Here is a 20698-nt window from a genome sequence, read left to right as displayed (position 1 = left end):
TTCTTATCTATGATGGAAAACAAAGGAATAATTAAATGCTTTACAAGTTTTGGAATAAAATTTAAAATGATTCAGTGTAAAAGAGGTATAAGGGAAAAAATTACACTACTCAATGCAAACAATACAAAAAAAAGAACAATACTGGAATGTTAAAAATTTATGCACAAAAATGAATGTATTTTAATGAGAAAATTTGACAAAATCAAAATCCTAAAAAAACTGAGTGTATATTGAATAAGTGAAGTGATGTGTGTTTACGTATATAAAAATGTGTGCATACATACATCACATGTGTGTATACACATACATATATGTACATTTATATGCATGTGTACATATACATATATGTATATATAAAATATATGTACATATGTGTATTTATCTTGACCTTAACTTTTCAAAGTGTTGAGGCACTAAATTTTAGATCAAATGTAAACCTCCAAAGAAGTGTTAAAAAAGAAAAAAATAGTAAGTATTTGAATGGTTTGTTACTCAGTTAAATTTATTAACACATTTTTGACTCTGGCATTCCTAGCTGAGTTCATTATACATGTTCCAAAGCATATTGGTTAGATAAATGATTTAAAGCAGTTGCTCAAAAACAAGGAAATTTCTTTAATAAAACCTAACACTGCTCCTAATGTTCCTCCATATACAATACCACAACAAAGATACACCATTCATTATAATTGATAGTTAGAAATATTTTGCTACAGAGATGAGTCTAGCAACAAAGTAATAACAAAGGAAAAGTTTTCTTCAGTTGTAGTATCAGTTCCTCCAAGATTTCAAATGGACACACAGCTTATTATTCAATGACAAACGTAACTACATATAAATCTTGTTTCTTGTCAGAATCTGACCTACAGCTATCTTTCTCTTATTCTCTCTCTTTCTAAAGTAAGTACACACGAACACACACACGTGTGTGTGTGTGTGTGCACAATTGTATATATGGTTTCAGAGATAACTAGCAGTATCCTTTGTATGCATTTATAACTGGTATCTACATACTGACTGAAGGGGTGTGTGTATGTATGCATGTATCTTTTTTTTACTTGGTTTTAAGAGTCAGGTATCTCTCACCCCACCCCAGATTTTTATTTATTAATGTATATCTAATTGTATGTTTCTAAGTAAATGAAATTTTCTCTCAGTTGCCCTCCTTCTTCACCTCCCACTGAGTTTTATAATCCTAAAGAAAGGTTTGCTATTTTACATTAAAAATAAGTTTTTTTATGTTCATAATTACTGATTGATATAATCACAAAAACTCTAAACATGAATGATAAATTTATAAATACATCTTAGGTGAGAAAGACTTTCAGAATATCAAGCAGAAAGAATATGTCACTTTGTTAAGTAAGTAGCAAATATGTCACATTCAATCTAAGAATGTTAGTTCCTGTGCAAGGAACCTTAGAATGTATGCTAAGAACAAGATAAAGATATAAAGATTATCAAGTATAAAATGATGTGAATATCACCAACGAAGACTTTGAAACATGTATCCACATACATAACTGTAGAATAAGGTATTTTTATTGCAAATGTTATCTTCCTTATTCAAATTGGGAAAAAAGTTAAACCTTAAATACCAAACTCTATAGAACTATTTAGCCAAACTAAAGTATCTCCACTAGATAAATATTATACATCCATAAAAATGGCATTTGTAAGAATTTTTAATGACTTAGAGAAATTATTTCTATGTAAGTTTTAGTGAAATATACAGTGTACAATATTTTATTCATTTTCGTAGTCAGAAAAACATAATGGAGTTTCTGTTATGTGGCTATGAGCTATTTGTTTCTACTTCTCTGTGTTATAGTCTTATATTTCCATAAAGAATACTGTATGTATTACTTATAAAATTCAGAAAAATACTGTTTTCCAGGAAATAAGAATAATACAAGCTGAAAATATTTTATATATCTGATAATTAAACAGATATGCAGATAATAAAATTAGAGCATCGTTTTGTTTAAACAACCCCAGGGGTCTTGTAACCTTTTATATTTGCAGATTAGGAATGTGATTTCCCACAGGATTTAAGAGTCTTATGTGACTCTAATATTTATGACCTTGAGCAAGTTACCTGGTCTTTGCTTATAAAATAAATAAGATGCCTTACAAAGTTATAGTAAAATCATTTGTTCACTTAAAATAATAACATTATCAATGTAAAGGACAAAGCAGTGCCTGCAACATAGCAGTCTTTTAAATAAATGTCACTTTTTTCCTCCTAAATGCACATTGTTTGTTGATGATAAAGTTGGTATTGAAATCCGCATCTTCTGTTTTTATTTGCTATTTGCTTACTTTTACATATTATTTTTCTATTTATTTATTTACTATCATTACTATTTAAGTAGATAGTTAATTATTACTATTACTTAATTTTCACTAGTTACTCTTCATTAAGCCAGGTGTTCATTTCAATACTGTGTATTTCACTTTAATTCTTAGCCTTTGGGAAATTGAAGCACAAAAAAGATAATTACTTTAAATTGTACATGAATAGGAGCCAGAATTAGCATTCAAGTCAAATTCTGACTTTAGTGCTCAGGTTCTTTTCACTCTGCTTCACTATCTCCCACCAAATCAGAGTTTGATGTTCATCCAAAAATGTAAAGCGAATCGAGCCATTGTCTGGTGACTCTGACTTAACTGTGTCAGACCAACTTGACAAATGTAGTCAAATGTATATTTGCTAATATTTTGGTAGACTCACTATTCAGTGGCCTCAAATTGCTTTTACTTTGTTTTTAAAATAAAACATAGAATCAATATTTAGAAAAAAAGGCAGGAAGAGGCTTTTTTTGTTTTTCTGTAAGCTAGATGAGGAAACATGAGTAGAATTGCTAGAATATGACTACCAGAATCGGTAATGGGGACTTAAGAATGACTCGGAAGAGTGGTGCCCTACCTACATCTTCATTTATGGAGATTTGAGCCCTTCTTCATCTGTGGTTCACGAATGCAAATTTGTTTGTACAATATTACCATACAAGCTGTCAAGACAACAGGCTGTTGAAAAGAGAATGATAAATGGAATAGAAGGGGTTTAGCAGATGATGTACAGTGTGTTGGCCAAGATGAAATAATAACTACTTCCCCCCAGTTCACAACCATAAAGTTACAATATAAATTTATAAATAAGAAAAAAAATCACAAATTCTTGTCAAGTGCGATAGATGGCATTACAGGATGTAATATGACACTTTCTAAAACTGCATAATGTGAATTCAAAAAATTTCCACTGAAAATTACATTGCATTGACATGCAATTTATAAAATGTCATTATTGGAGCTTCCTGAGAGCTAGCTTATTATAGATTCACCTCTTTATAAAGAAAATATGTCGTTGGTAGTTTGTTTTACTTTATAAGCATTTCTCTTCTCTACCTAGAAGAATAATGTAAAAGTTCAAAAATAAATAAAAATTCAAAAGTGAAACAGAAGTAGTAGAATCCCACTGGGACAAGCCACATCTGGCATTGTTATTCTCAACTGCTGTTCCATCCACATATTCTTTCCACTTCCCCTAGAAGAACAGGCCGAGGAATATTACCCTGATTGATGAGAAGTAACATGAAATTAATTTTCAGATCCACCAAAACATTTTACAATGCAAGGCAACCTGCAGCTTTCCAAATAATCAATATCACTAGAGGCTATAATAGCATATGCCACATAGAGAATATGCTAAAAAAGGGTGTTTGTACCATCTCCCATCTTCATGGAAGCCTGGATTTGCAAATTACTTTAAAATAGAGACTAATTCTGAGGCTTCTTGTAGAAAGAGACTGCATTTCCCAGGTAATTATAAACCAATGAAATAGCCTAGGAATTATGTAAATCAGTACATATAGATAAGAACATTAATATGAGAAGTCCCTCATTTTTTAAGCAATAAAATAGAATAATGTTTGCATTAGTCAGGACTCTTGTCTGTAAATGACAGAAACCCAATGCAAACCAGTGTCAAAATAATTTTCTGCTTCAATTCCAAGGAGTGGATGGAGTTGACTTCAGGAACAATTTGGATACAGGTATTTACACAGAGTCATAAGAGCCGTATCATCTTTTTTTTCAATTTCTAAGCTGTTCCTTACTTTGTTGGTGTCTTCTGAGAATGGTGCTTCCTATGTGGTTTTTAAATGACCCATGGCAACTTGGGCTATAGTACTTGCAATCTCAGAAGGAAAGAAATACTCTCTTCCAGTAACCATGGAAATCACCTTCAATGGTTTTAATTGGCCTTGGTAGGTTTTTAACAGAGACTCCGAAAATGCCAATCCTTATACCCAGTTTTTATTTCCCCCTGAGAAACAGAACTGTAAATCTTAGGTTGACACATTGCTATTCAGAATAAGTGATCACATTTCCCATCTCCCCTTACAGCGATGTTTTATCACGTGACTAAGTTCAGACCATTGAAACATAAGCAGAGGTGTTATATAGGACTTCCAGGAAGACTGTTTTTAGAGTTTTTTTTTTTTTTTTTTTTTTTTTTCCCTCAGAGTAGAAGGGCTTCTTCTTTTACTTTTTTTTCTTTCCTTAGAGAGTGAGAGTATGTGCCTGCAAGGCGGGGAGTTGCATGGGGCAGGCAGAAGAAGAGGGAGAGAGAGAGAATCTTAAGCAGGCTCCACGCTCAGTGCAGAGCCCGATGTGGGGCTTGATCTAAGGACCCTGAGAGCATGACCTAGGTTGAAATCAAGAGTCTGACACTTAACTTTACTGAGCCACCCAGGAGCCCCTCTTCTTTTGCTTTTTTGCTCTTTCTTCTTCAGGCCTGGAAGGTAATGACTCAAGTACTAGTGATCATCTTGGGCCATGAGTGACTAAGGACAGTGGAAGCCATTAATTAAGGTGGTAGAGCAGATTGATAAAAATGTGTTCCTGAGGCTATTGTCTAGCCGCCATGCAATCTTTGCACTGCCTTCCTCTGTATATTTAATATTAAAGAAGAAAAATCATCTATTAGGTTTAAGCTGTTAAATCTTTCTTTCTTTCTTTTGTTTTCTTTCTTTCTCTTTCTTTCTTTCTTTCTTTCTTTCTTTCTTTCTTTCTTTCTTTCTTTCTTTCTTTCTTTCTTTCTTTCTTTCTTTCTTTCTTTCCCTCTCTCTCTCTTTTTCTTTCTTTCTTTCAAACATGAATAACATGATCATTGCAAACTAATTGTGGTCTAGGGTAAGAGGCCATCTGGGTCATATGATCCTCTCCTGCGACAGAAGAGGTAGTGAGCCATGTATAACAGCTTCACCAGCTACAGCTTGGAACAGTAATTTCAAAAAGACCAAAAAGACCCAATAATAATGGCATATATCTACTATATTCATATTACCAAAAAGTAGGTGTCAGTGATCCTACCTGCTATAGAAAATAAGGAAAAGAATATGATCCCTTGTATCATCACTGTTGAAGAGTTCAAAATGTCAAGAAGTTTTGAAACAGTTGTGAAGCAGCATATATAGGTATTTGTTTCCATACAATGCTAACAGAGACATAGAGGAGAATTTAGACTGAGAGATCAGAATTATATGCGGTTGATTAAAAAAAAGAATGACTGTACATAGAGAGACTATGCTTTGATAGCTAACAGATGGTTATCCTGCCCCCAATGGAAGACAATGTTTTCTGCAAGAGAAGGTACTCTGTTCTAACCCCATACTTCTGAGACTCTATGATGTTATAATCTGGAACAAAATAAACAAGCAGCTATGATGATAGAGACTCAAGATTATTGTTCTCATAGTTCTTTTTGCCTCAGTGTTTCTATGACTACATTTACTTTTTTTTGTAACAACAGTTGTTGCATGTTACTTAACTGTTTGAAATCATATTTCCTGAAATGGAAGATGGAAAGTGTGATTACAAAAAAAATTAGCAAGGGGGCGCCTGAGTGGCTCAGTTGGTTAAGCGACTGCCTTCGGCTCAGGTCATGATCCTGGAGTCCCAGGATCGAGTCCCACATTGGGCTCCCCACTCAGTGGGGAGTCTGCTTCTCCCTCTGACCCTCTTCCCCTCTCATGCTCTCTCTCACTCTCTCTCTCTCAAATAAATAAAATCTTAAAAAAAAAAAAAATTAGCAAGAACAACAAAACCCCCACATTCCCTTTTTTTTTTTTTTTTTTGCTGGGGGAGGAAATGCCAACATTTCTTAAATCATAAGCTAAAGTCTTCCTACCAGCTTTGCTCTAAAATTATTTTATACATTATATTTTAAAACTGATGGCCAACTGAGTCCTATACCTCAAAATGTAAATTTTTCCAAGCTATTTTATTCTGATCAGCTGTTGAATAAAACACATGGCAAATTTACAAGTGACATTTTATTTTCTAAAGCAATAGTAAAATATTATTAGTGAAACAGTGTATAATTTCAGTTTGGTTAGATATCTATTGGGTCATTAAAATATTTTTTAGAATATTTAATATAAAAGGGCACCTGGGTGGCCGAATTAAGTGTCCAACTCTTGATTTCAGCTCAGGTCATGATCTCAGGGTTGTGAGATCAAGCCCTACATTGGGCTCCTCACTGGGTGTGGAGCCTGCTTAAGATTCTCTCTCCCCCTTTCCCTTTGCCCCTCCCCCCCCACTCGTGCACATGCAGTCCCTCTCTCTAAAAAAACAATTAAAAAAGAATAATATACAAAAATGCATGTGTATATAATATATATTATATACATTACATACATTATATATACTACATATAATATGCATGTGTAATAATATATATATAATATATATTATATATATATGCACATCCAATAGGCATCATTTCACATATTCATTGAGGGATTGAATGTTTTCCCTAATAATATAATGTGTTATTTTGTCTTATGCTGCAGAGCGAACCAGAAAAAAAGACATGTGTTATATATGAAATGCCTACATATAATCCCTACACATAAGACCTATACGTATTTTCACTACTGAACATCACTGGAAACATTTTAGTGTCATACATTTTTTTAGGATGTTCTCAAGAGGAAAAAAAAAGTGATATAGACAGCCTGAAGCATCATTATTTCACAGATTAAAATAAAACCTTTGGCACCTCCAAAAAGGATGCAATTTTTGACAACAGTATTGTTTATATTCTATATTCTAAATGACATATATTGTAGTTGAGGTCTATAAGAAAATACTGGTTTATTTGTATTTTTTGAATGCCATCTAAAATTTTCAAAAGGTATGCTTTTCAGGGAAGGCAAAGCTAACTGTACTTTTGGGTCAGAGTGATATCAGACGATAACAGATTGCATTTTATGTCTTAGGAAATCCAGTGCTCTTATTACTACTGAAATCCTCATCCCAAAAATGAAGACAGATAATTACAAACTGATACTACAAATGTCTGGGGCAGAATGAATACATGGTTGCTTCAAATGCCAAATAAAAAAATCTCTGGAGACATATAAATGTGAGATATACATGCTGTTGCTTATACTTAGTGTGGAACATTTACATTTTGAGACCTTAAATCAGTTTTTTGGTTTTTTTTTTAACAGAATTCTCTTTCAGACTACCCTTCTGTTTTGAATATACCTGAGCATTCAGGGACTAAATGAATAATTCTTTACCATAGTATAATTGTTTGGATTTTCCAAATGCCTTGCAATTCTAATAGTGAAGTCATTTTTAATTCAAATATAATTAAAATAAAATTATATGCTCAGATCTGAAATGTTCAGTTCAGTTTGATGAGTTTTGGCAATTTTAGACAGCATGCAAAATATGATCCAGAACATTTCCATCCCCCCAGAAAATTCCCTCATGCACCTTTTAGTCAATTCCCCTAACATTCCCCTCCACAACTTCCAACTCCTCTCTATCACCATAGATTACTTTTGCTTGTATTTGGATGTCATATACATAGGTGCATATGGTATTTACCCTTTTGCCTGTGAATTTTTCATTTGCATGAAGTTTTAAAAACATTTCTAAGTTATGTCTTAAGAATTCATAATTTTTTTTTTATACCCAAGTAGTTTTCAGTTGAATGGATATATTCTCACTGGGTATATCTTAGAAGGTGATTACTATAAATAAGGCTGCTGTAACAATTCTTATACAAATTTATTTTGTGAACATTTGTTTCCATTTTTCATGAACACTTAGATGTAAATTTGCTGGGTTATAGGGTAATTATATGTTTACCTTTTTAAGAACCAGAAGAGAGAGTTTCAAGTCCTTTGTATTCTCATGAAAATTTAGTGTGGATTTTTTGATTTGAGCAATTTCACTAAGTATGTAGTGGATTCTCATGGTTTGAATTTGCAGTACATTTGTGATTGATGATTTTGAGAACCTTTGTCATTCAAATATCTTTTTTGGTTTTTTTGTAAAGTATCTTCTCAAGTCTTTTGTCTGTTAATGTATAAGATATGTAGGAATTTCTATATATTCTGGATCTAAGTAATTTCCCAGATATATATGGTGCAAATATTTTTTTTAATATGTTGCTTGCCTATTCATTTTCTTAATATTTTTAAAGAATAAAATATTTTAATTTTCTGAAGTCCAATTTACCAATTTGTTGTGTACTATTAATGCTTTTTGTGTTCTGCCCAAGAAATATTTGCCTCCTCCAAGATTATGAAAATATTTTTCCATGTCCATTATGTTTATGATCGTATCAGATTAATTTTTGGTATGGAGTATGATGGGTTAAGATTTATGTTTTTCTTATGGATAGCCACTTGTTTCAGCAATATTTGCTAAAAAGGACTTTCTGTGCCCATTAAATTGACTTGAGGCCTTTGTTGAAAATGAGCTGACCACATATGTATGTTTATATTTCTGTATCATTTTTGTTTAGTACTATATTTTCTCAATTACTATAGCTTTATAGTAACTCTTGAAATCAGACACTGTAGATTCTCCAACTTTTTCTTCTTTTTCAGTTTTGGTTTATTATTCTAAATCCTTTACATTTCAATATAATTTTAGGATAATCTATTTCTTTAACAGTAACGAGCTAGATTTTGATAGGAGTTGCATTAATTATATTAATTTGTAGAAAATTTTAACAATTTTGAGTTTTCTACTCCATGAGCATGATACATTGTTGCATTTTCCTAAGCATTATTCAGTTTTTCTCAGTAGTGTTTTACAGCTTTTAGTGTGAAGATATTACACAAATTTCACTAGTTTTATTCCTAGGTACTTGTTATTTTATTGATACCATTGTAAAAGTTTTCTTTTTTTTCAAATTTCATTTCTGGTTATTGCTAATATAGAGAAATATAATTAAATATATATATTTTTTCCTTGTATCCTATAGCCTTACCAAATTCATTTATTGGGGACACCTGGGTGGCTCAGTTGGTTAAGCGTCTGCCTTTGGCTCAGGTCATGATCCCAGGGTCCTGGGACTGAGTCCCGCGTCGGGCTCCCTGCTCCGTGGGGAGCCTGCTTCTCCCTCTGCCTCTGCCTCTCTCTCTCTCTATCTCTCATGAATAAATAAATAAAATCTTTAAAAAAAATTAATTTATTGCTTCCAGTAGTTTGTACATTTTCTTGGATTTCTTTTGGCATAATGAGAAACTTAAATTTCTCTTCCACTCCTGTATCCCAGTCCACTTTCCCAGTTCTTGCTCAAAAAACATCATAGACACCAGATTTTTTTTTTTTTTTTCAGAAGTAGCTCATGTATGTACAAGAGTCAATAGTTACCGCAGTATACACCATATACAGTTTTACATTTTGGTAGTCCCTCTGGGAGGATCAAATTTGTAATAGTATCTGTAATTTATGTGAAAACATATTAAACTTAAAAAAAAAAACAAGTTTTCAGATACTCCATTTGTTTTCTCCATATTTATAATACCCCCCAAAAATACTGCATTGTTCTAAAGCTATTTACAATTTGAATAGAAAAGTATACATATTGTGAGCATTTTATATTAATTACTCTAGAGTATTATAAGTGGAATTACATATGTTCTGTTCTACAATTAGTTTTTTGGGCCAGTGATTTTCAATCTTGGCTGCTCATTGGAATCAGTCAGCTAGCTTTAATAAGAATACTGATGTCTGGGTTCCACCCCAGAGAGTCTGATTTTATTGATGTGGGATATTGACTGGGCAAAGGGATTTTTAAATTTCCCAGGTGATTCTCATGTGTAGCCAATTTGAGAACTGCTGTTTTACCTTGCTCATAGTTTCCTATTAAAAATATATTTATATTTATATTTATATTTACATTAATCTCCTCAAGGGAGACTTTAAATACAGAACAAGCCTATACGGGTTGTATAGTTTGTATTTGTAATTTTTATAAGCAATGTCATGGATCAAAAAGTTAAATAATTTGGAAACATAAAATTTGAATAACCTTGCATAAGGCAATTAACCTTTCAATGTTACTGTTTCTGCATGCCCCAAATGGAAATCTTTGCAATGAACTGTAACTTGTTTTTGTTAAGAAATAAATGTAGATCTCTTTCAAACATAAAATATGATACAAATATTTAAACATAGAAAAAAGAAAGTACAAATAGGATTTAGGAGAAAAAAAAAACCCTCAAAAACACTTATTGTATCCATCCTCAAGTACCTATTGTGTACGTTTTGTAGCCATGGGAAATTGCTTGGGGCTAATGTTCTAACACTAGGTCCTATAGTCTATTTGTCTGATCCAGTCTGATCTTTCTTACTTTTTTATATTCTAAAATTTTAAAACAATATTTAAAAATAATGCAAGAAACATGTAGAGAGGAATAAATAGAGCTAATGTTAAACAAAAATAGAGTAGTGGTTTCAGAGAAGTTTGTTTTAATTGCCAAAATGAAACAACCATCTACATAGTTCTGTACCAAATCCCCTATTTTCAATGGTCATTATTTAAGTTCCAATCATCCTAACACAGTTCTTGATTGAGTGAAATGTGCAAAATGCTATGTTAAAACTTCTACAGATTTTAAGCCAATTTTAAAATCTAAATTTAGGTGTAAATAGGCAAAAAAGATATATCACAAAACACAGCACTCAACACAATGACACAAATTGGGGTCTGAGTAATCATTGGCAGGCTGGTAGGCTGCAAGGAAGAAAGGGAGGGAAGGAGGAAGGGAAATACAGGCTCTTATATGTAGACATATGTAAAGATATCTATCTATCTATAGACAAATTTGAAGTCTGTCATGAGAATTTCTACAGAAATGTTAAATTTTTCTGGAGCAACATCTGGATATAAATTTCTCCATTGCCATTTAATACTTTTTGTAAAATTGAAAAAATTAAACTCTTTCAGACTTATTTTTTCTCATTCATTTAAATGCATATAATAATACTTCTGAGGGATGTTATGAGGATTGAATATGATCATGTTTATGAAAATGCTTAGCCAAGAGGTGGGTTGGATCCTCAATAGATGTTCATTATTTAATTTTCTAATTATATCTAAATCACTTTTGCTTTCATAATCTTATTTGAGTTTGAATTTTATAGACACATTTTAAAGGAAAGAGTAGCAACCAGCAACAAATAGCTTATCCTCTCCTTTAGTTATTTTTTTTTTACTAGTGTGAGTTGTTAAACTCACTGTGCATCTCTAAAAGAGCTGAGAATAAGGAGTTGATCTAAGTATATGAAAGGAGAATGTGTCCTAAATTGTACATTGACATTTATAATTTTATTATCATTATATTATTGAATCTATCCCATCTTTATGTTTCAGACCCTTGCTACTCAGTATGTTTCATAGACCTAAGAACAATGTCATCACTAGAGAGCTTCTTAGAAATTCAGATCAACTCAATCACAATCTCCATTTTAGCAAATTTCCCAAGTAATTTATATATATACATTGAAGTTTAAGATGCACTGCTTTAAACTATATACAGTTAGCTATTACTCCTATAGAAACTTAAGAATATGTAACCTAAACTTTAAATAAATTCTTATTGCATGCATTCTGCGTCTGTCTCAGTTTGAACACAGATTTGTTGTAAAGAGCACTAAAGCAAGAGTAAAAACACACAAATATATATAATGACTGTGCCATTTAATGGTAGTAAAAATTCATCAAGCTTCTAAACTCTAAGTCTGCCTTTTGTCATTTGTAAAATGAAAGGCTAGTTAATACCTGTCCTTGCACTCAGTGGGGAATTGTTTAGAAGTTCAAGTGAGATGGCACTTTATTAATTTTCAAGGTCCTTACGGGTGTTAAGTTTTATTATAATCTATAAGTTTAGATCAGTTGATAAGTAGATTATGAGTAAGAAATTCTTAGGGAGAAAGACAAGATGACAGTCTCAGGATCTGATTAATACCATTTTTTTTCTGCCTTAAAGAAGATATAGAAGGTGGCTTAGGGAGGGAGTGTCCTAAAGAGAATGGTAGTTCTTAATAATTTTTTTTTATTGATTTGTGTTAACTTTATGTGGGTGGGCCAATCAATTGCTTTGTAATTAGCTGGTGATGAAAGCATGATTGATAACAACATAAGACAGTAGGGTGAATTTTATTTAGCACTTGCCTTCAGCTTTTCCTAGAGATGCTTCTCAATTAGTAACTGATTTAAGGTCTGAAGAAATGTCATATGCCCTGGATTTGGCATGGCAGTAAGGGTATCATGAGGGATATCTTCATGGAAGTCAAGGACAAAAACTGTGGCTCTTTTTATTACAGATAAAAAGACTTGCGGACCTCACGAATTCCAGTGTAGAAACAACAACTGTATTCCAGATCACTGGCGGTGTGATAGCCAAAATGACTGCAGTGATAATTCAGATGAAGAAAACTGTAGTAAGTAACTCCAGCTTGAGAACATTGTGAGCTTTACAGCATATTTAATAAGCAGGATAGCAATTTTTAGCACAGTTAAGGTATGAATTTGAACCTATCTGTCCTGCAGCTCACATTTTTATACATATATTCACATTGGACAAGAATATTCAGACTAAATTGACCTGAATCTCAAATGGTAGAATTATTGAAATGCTCATACTGGGAGTTATTATCTTATAGTTATCAGAATTGGTATGAAAGTATCATGAGGTTTAATGCAACCGATTAGTATGCAATGAAGTGAGCCCTTGATGCAAGTTCATACAAAGAGCTGAATGATGTGGAGACGTACAAAACACATCATTCTTTAGTGGATGGTATTCATTTCATTTCAGTCTCAAATCCTTTTACACTACAAATTTACCCATGAGCATCTTTCAGCGAAATATCATTTATTCTCTCTGGAGTGGTGAACACCATATGTATTCAGGATGCTTTTCTCTGAAAATAGAATAACACTATTATCATCATCTGCCTCCTGCATTTTTATGTAATAAATTTAACAGACAATAATTGTCCAACAATTTTATTTTCTAAAAAGTATGGCAGTATGTAAAATTGTGACAGCATCTTTATATTCTAGCATTAATTTCTGAATATATTTCTTACCAGCACTTTCTCACAGTGCTGTTTAAACAAAGAAAGCAATATAGTCATGTTTTAAAATAAGATACTAATCAAATTCTATTTATTAAATATTTATATTCTGCTACTTCCAGAAAGGATTTGATGATAACAATAGTGTCTACTCTTATACATTGGACCAAGAGCATTCATTTCCCAAGACACAGGAGATGAAATAGAAATTGTTACATTAAAGCATTGGAATATGTTATATGAAGGTACATAATTAGTAGAGTCACAGCCTTACTAAACCACTTGGATATTCAGTTTGCAAAATATCAACTTTTTAAAAATGACTTTTGAAACTTAATCTGACTGGTGTTTAAGCATCAGGTACATTAAGTATGAAATCTCTGGATCATTAGGATTATGGATTACTCTGATTTGGGACCTTTTATTACTCCTTCTGCACATATAGATCTCTCAACTGATCTTACCCTTTAAAAAGGTAAAAAAAACCCTGCAAAGAGCTGTTAGAGTGTTCCAGATTCTTTTGTATAGCAGGTTTTCAGATTCTATCCAGTGATTAAAAGAAAAATCTAATGAAGTAAGAGTGGCAGGAATAGAAGAGCAAATACAAAAAAGAAGCAATTACATATATACTTTCTATTTAATTCACTTCTGTTTCAGAGCTTAAACATACAGAAAACTACTTAGCTTAATTTTGGATACCTTGAGTGTTCGTTATCAATAAACTACCTGAGAAGAAGTGCCCTATGACTGAAGGATGTTGAGAACAGGAGAGGGGAAGTGAGAAGGCCACGTTGGAAACTTACATCTTTGAAAACCCTTTATTCAAGGGGTGGTTGAAATTGTGTGAGAAGTTAGGCTACTGCTATAACTGGTGAAGAAGGGGAAGAAGAATGAAGGGTGGAGATAACCTGTTTCTGGTCTGCGGGGGTTTCCGAAGTGGTTGACTATGGTTTTGCTGGCATCTCCTAAAAGTCAGTTTTTCATACGAGAACACAAGGAGAAGGAACACGCCTCTCATTTGTCACTGGGAAAACTTATAAATCACTATAGCCACAGAATCCTTAAGAAAAAGCAAGAGAGTGGCTGCAATGCCAAGCATTTCAGTATAAAATACCCAATTATGTGTGATCTTCTTTTAGTGCCCATTCATCCTGAGCATGTGGCCTAAGATAGCAACATTGATGAATTTGCAGGGAACAGGTGACAGTGAGCAGGAAGGAAGCATATTACAGTTGTGACATGGTAGGAGAAAGGGCATACACAGGACCAGTATCAGAGAATTGGTAACATGGTAGACATGTAAGAATGTGTAAGAGGAAGGATTGAGGGATCTCGATAATTGGGTGGTGTTTGAAGATACCATCTGAATAGAGATGAGAAAGTTCAAACATTGAAAATGCCAGAAGTTCTACATAGACAGAAGCTGAGTCTATGAAGAGAGAGAAAAGAATACATTATAGCTATATCAAGCATCTGGAGATTGGTCATATAGAAGTCAGCTTTAGAAAAAATACTGCTCCCATATAAAATGCTATCAAGATATTTGCAATTTCTCATTATTTTTGAAACTATTATAACTTCATGTATATGATTATAATAAAAGTATTATTATATATACATATAAATTACTATTTATATATATATTTATATATATGACTCTATGTATATCACATCACATGTATAAATTTAATTTTAATATGTATAGATGGTAACAATATACCCCAAAATATAGCGGTATACTGTTACCACTTTTTCTAAATATCATTAGTCAATGGTATGCATTTTGTTTCACCCCTGGCAATTATTGTCAGCAATTATTAAGTAGAGAAGTCAGGCATAGATAATAAATTAGCCTTAGAGTTAAAAAACAACAGCGGCATTTTTTTTTTTTTAATTTGACCACATTCCATTAACCAACACTCCCCTGCATTCCATTACACCGCTCATTTCTTTATCGCATGTATCTGAGTTCCTCCTTAAATATCTGGAAATAGTGTAGGAAGCAGGGCTATTTTTCAGGGTCCAGCACAGGGCCTGACACATTTATAATATTAGCAATGTATTGTTAAAATCACTTTTGGACTTACTTGTTTATGAATCTGATATAGAATTTACTCTTTAAATTGTGTTGGAAATACTCCAGGCATAGATCTGGGAAGTGTCTGAATCACAGTGGAGCAATTAACTGCGACGATGTTTTAAATCTATTATGCTTTCTACTTTTTTATATTTATATGGGATAATTAGTCCATTGTCATTTCTTTATCATCTGCTGATGATTTCCCTTGCTGAGTGTTCAGCAGGGATACTGGGCTCCAACAATGATTTAGGCTTTTAAAAACAAGAACATTTTATTGTTATTGGAGTTATTTTGTCATCTGTATCAAAGGTTTGGAAATATCTGACAAATCTCAGCATCTATACTATCTTTATCAGCAACAAATATAAAATATATGGCATGTCTGCCTTCTAAGTAATTGTGTGCAAAATAAATTATTTCCCATCTTTGCATTATTAAGAAGTAACTAACAATCCAATAGATTCAAAAGCACCAAATAACTTGATCAACCAAATGAAGGTTTTTGTAGAGAGATGAGCTGTGTCTGCCTTATTTGAATTTCTAGTTCTTTCACACTGAATTTATATCAGAAGATTATTTGTATAGCATGTCAGTTACACTAATTGTATTCTAAAAATTCTCCTCAGATGCTTACACCCACATTCATATAACTTTTGAACTTAGCACCAAGGCTTTATGATAATATACCCAGCAGAGAAATTGAAGTCTGGAAGCCTTTCTGCTCTGCCGCTAACTCTGTGGCATTGAAAGTCACTTTTATGTTCTAAACTTAGTTTCCTCAATTTTGTGCAAGATGGCTTCCAAAGCTCTTTTCAGTTCTGAGCCTGTATGTTTTTGCCTTCTTTAGCATTGAGGGAAGTGACTTTTCCACACAATGTCCCTATTTTTTATTCTTACTATAGAATCCAGATCAGCCTTCCGAAACATGCCGTGTCAAGGCTTCTTTTTGTTGATTTGGCATGTTTAGATGAGATTTATGGAATTATTCATGTGTGGGGTTCCCTATCTACTTTAGATCTGGGGACATAGGTAGTATCAGAGAAAGTTAAGGTGATAAAAACATGTTGGAAATACTGGGGAAAATTTCACACTCAAATTTTCTTTCCAAATGGGTTATCTTCCAGGTATGATTGTTTTATTTTGTTGTTCTTTTTAACAAGAAAAATGCTAACTCTCATGCCAAGGTCTAAAAATTGGTCTTTTACTTTATCCAGAAAAGATCAAAGGTAAGAAACAATAAGAGAATATAATCCCTCAGGACCTTCTTTCATAACTAAGTTACATTTTCCTCGAGAGAATTTCCTTTTGAGATACCCAGTGGCAAAAGATTCTGAGGCATATAGGTGAGAGTTAAAAACAGACTGGCTATCCCATTCCTTGATGACACTTGTTTATGTATAAATAATTAATGATTATTATTCAGAAGTGGTTTTGCTGGCATCCTTAAAAGCATACTAGAATCTTACAGAATTTCATATGCACTGAAAAAATTTTTTCCAACAAATCACTCAGTTCCTCTGTGCCCATATTAGAACAGAGTAATTAATAATGTTAGCAAAGTCTCTATAGAACAACCATTCTGTGGAATTACTAAGCAAATGCTTTTTGAAATACTTTATAACCTTGTAACTTGTTATCATCTTAGATCAACAACATCCAACCCTATAGCAAAGTGTGTCAAAGTTTGTGAAGTCATTGTTTGGCATATGATGAACAAACTTGTGTTTAATTAGGATAAAGGCAAGTTAAAATATTAAAGGAAAAAAAAATCTCATTCAGATACCTCCAAGTCCATGAAATTCGATATTTCTACTGCTGTTACTTTTAAACACCTAAATACAATGTGTTTAAAAAATACTCTCTAATTCTTTAATGAAAATCATTTTGATTGTTATTTTCCATTATCAAATAGATTGAGCACTTCTTTATTAATTAATTTATTAATTTCACTATAATTTCTTTTCCCTGAGAAGAAAACTGCATGTCTGCAAACAGGAGGGTGGGATGGCTTCAGTATGGAAGAATGAGAAGAGAAAAAGGATTCTCTTTTATTTTTAAGTGAAGTAGACATTGCTAGCCATATGCCTTCAATAAGTAACTTGACTTCTCAGGACTTTATTGTTAATCTCTGTAATATGTGAGCACTTATTATTTCCTCAATAGTAAGGGGGACCGTGATATGGCCTAGTAGTAAATAGTACAGACCCTAGTAGCAGATTGTGTAGGTTCAAGTTCAATACTAGCTCTTCTGCTTGCAGGGTGATTGGGAGAAAGTTCTTTATCCTCTCTGTGCCTCAATTTACTCATTGACAAAAGGGTCCTTTAATGGCGCCTACCTTATACAGTTGTTAGGATTAATTGTTGAGTTAATTCACGTACTTAGCATTAACTTCACCTAGTGCTTAACAACAAATAAGCAATCACTAGCTGGTAGTAACTACTATTGTTATAAATAGTGATATTAGTATTAATACAGTTGTTTTTAAGATTAAAACATGGCACATGTAAATATAATGCAAAGACAAAAAGAGAAACTGCTATTGTCATGCTCACTGAACAAAGGAGTGTTGAGAAATGAGGGGGATCCTCCTGTTAAGTGGCTTTTTCTTATCCCACTGAATAGCATTTTGTCTTATTCATAGCCTGAAGTTCACACTGTAGAAAAAAGCAAGTCCCAAAGCAGAACAAAATGCTGATACACATTACACTTTCCATAGTTCTTCCAGTGGTCTCAGGAGAGATCTTTACATAGAAATGTAAGAGCCTTTACAATACCAAACATTCATGATGTTACCCTATAGCTAGAAACTGAGTGATTGTGTAGAGCAATAGTCAAATGCAGGCTGAAATAGCCACAATCTTTTTGCAGAAAATTAGGCTTCATATGGATACTCCTTAAATTAAATTTCTGTTATTCCCTCTTCACTTGAGTAAGAGTATTGCGTGTGAGGCAGCTGCAAATACAGTTAATGAGTAGAGAAAACAAAAAGGGGTCTTTCATCCTGCCGGATATCAGTTCTATTTAGAGAACAAAAACTAAACAAGAGGTGATCTCGAGCAGTCATATCGATTACCTGCAGGAAAAAATTCCTAAAATCCTACTTCATTGTTCAGATGAAACATACTCCGTATGAGTTAAGCCAAGTAGCAAGTCATACTTCTTGGCTTATATCCTATGGGGAAGATGGCGAAGCATAATTAAATCAATAACTGGCAAATTATCTAAAATGGCAAGTAAATGATACAGGGCATAAGCAAACAATTGCATAAACAAAGAGGCAGTACTTAAAAAGAGAGCCTCCTTCTGTCCCTTCCACTCTTACCCACCCAGTCATGTCCAATAATATCCCCATGTGCCCCTCTTTTTTTAATGAATTCTTGATTTTCTGGAGGCAAAACTGAAGAATTAGAAAGTCATTAGAATGCAAAGTAGAAGTCAAGAGCCAAAGGCTAGACTTACTACTCAATTAATAAATAGCCCCATGGGTACAGTCACAAAATGTCTTACTTTAACGAAAGGCATAAAATGAGAGAATTCCAACAACTGGAAAAGATTTATTATGCAATATGTAGATTTTTATGTCTTTTATTTTACTTTGATGTTGTATTTTTACTAAATGGTAGGCTATCTTTTGTCTCTTTTTCAATTTGTTTCTGTAATACCACTTTCTATTCAGGACTTTAGAATAAATTTGAAAAACCATTATATTATGTCCCAAAGATGCTTCATGAAACACTTTTTCTAAACAATTTATTGGTTCTGCTTGGCTAACCTCTTTTTTCTTAATGCTACCTCATGCTATATGTCATATAAATTTAGAATGCAGTTGCATATAATAGAATGAACCTGTGCTATTTTTCTGTCCCTAGAGCCACAGACCTGCACAATAAAAGATTTTCTCTGTGCCAACGGGGACTGCGTTTCTTCAAGGTTCTGGTGTGATGGAGATTTTGACTGTGCAGATGGCTCTGATGAGGTAGGCAACTTTGCAAACCAAGCAAAAAAGAAAGTGCTTTAGAGTCACATTTATAATTATTGTTATTCAATCCAGTAAGTGTGACATGGACAGTTCTGCAATGCACTTTACTCCTGACACAATGAGATAAGTAGCATCATGTCTAAGTGCTGTGCCACACACACCCAGCACAGGGAATAGCTCTTGTGCTACTATTGACAGTCAATTTTATAATCTGTTTTACCTCAAGTGGTGAATGGCTGGGTTGGGAATAGGATGTTTGGAAACCTTATTCCCTATAGCTGATGCCTTTGCCATCTGTGAATTTGTGCATAAATTTGCTACAGTATTTATAGTCAGGACTAATATTTGTATGCATTTTGAACAGTTTCTTCTCCCCAGTCTCTTTCTTCAGTAGATACAGTCTCGTAGACTTCGATGTGGGTCATCAATTTTCATGAAACCACAGGTTCAGCTTTGCTTAGATGATGAATCACAATCCATTTCTAATAAGGTCTATGTACACACAGCTTAAGTGAAAAAGTTTAGTATATCTCAGGATAATTCTGTAAACTTAGATTGTGTTAATGCTTATAATATTTCACACAATTTATTATTTATGCACCTATGTATTTGTGGCTCAGCTGTTATTTACTCCATAAAGCTTTTAAAAAAAAGCATATGACACAGAGTTAATATTTTTTTCTCAGTCAAATCTAAAGTGAACTGTAATCCTTTACTTTCCAATATCAGAGAAAAGTCCAGTAATAGTCACTTTTCATGATTTTCTCTGTTAATGATTTTCCATATTAATATCAGGAACACAGCACTGGTGAAATCAAGCCTAGTCAGAGATAAAGGAAAAATGAGGTGTCTGGTCTCAGTGGCCACCATGGTTCCTTCTATGGTACAATGACTTCTGAGAGCTCTGCTGCTCTGGAAGGTCTCACATATGGACCTTCCCCTCATGAAGGTCCTCCCACTGACTATAGGTTTGCCTAGAGAGAATCTTCTCGGCTGCTGTAGAGGTTCTGTGTTTCAGGTCAAACTTCCTTAGTCATCCACTGATTTCCTGCATCTTTGGGAGACACTGTAAGTCTCTAGTATTTATAGAACCCACACAGACTTGTTCTTTCCCAGTCTTGAGGTATTCTTCTTAAGATTGGACAATTCTCCATTCTCACACTGTGTTGTAAAAGTCCCCAGTCACATTCAGGAGCCTAGATTTTGAAAACAAATGTATTTAACTTCTCACCTAAAG

At 33.2% G+C, this 20698-nt stretch overlaps 1 protein-coding gene across 1 annotated transcript in view; it reads left to right on the top strand.

Annotated features, from left to right (window-relative positions):
• LRP1B (LDL receptor related protein 1B) overlaps positions 1 to 20698 on the top strand; it is a 1839752-nt gene that overhangs the window by 1679749 nt on the left and 139305 nt on the right. Inside the window, exons 67-68 of the mRNA XM_045868938.3 lie at positions 12646 to 12762; positions 19352 to 19458. Of these exons, the coding sequence (XP_045724894.2) occupies positions 12646 to 12762; positions 19352 to 19458 (224 nt within the window). The remainder of the gene's footprint in view (positions 1 to 12645; positions 12763 to 19351; positions 19459 to 20698) is intronic.

This window comes from Mirounga angustirostris, unplaced genomic scaffold (assembly GCF_029215605.1).
Source record: "Mirounga angustirostris isolate CCGP_5_RB_7025 unplaced genomic scaffold, mMirAng1.0.hap1 SCAF_3, whole genome shotgun sequence".
In the NCBI taxonomy this organism is placed as follows: domain Eukaryota; kingdom Metazoa; phylum Chordata; class Mammalia; order Carnivora; family Phocidae; genus Mirounga; species Mirounga angustirostris.
The sequence above is the reverse complement of the archived record's forward strand: the minus strand, read 5'-3'. Positions and strand labels throughout refer to the sequence as shown.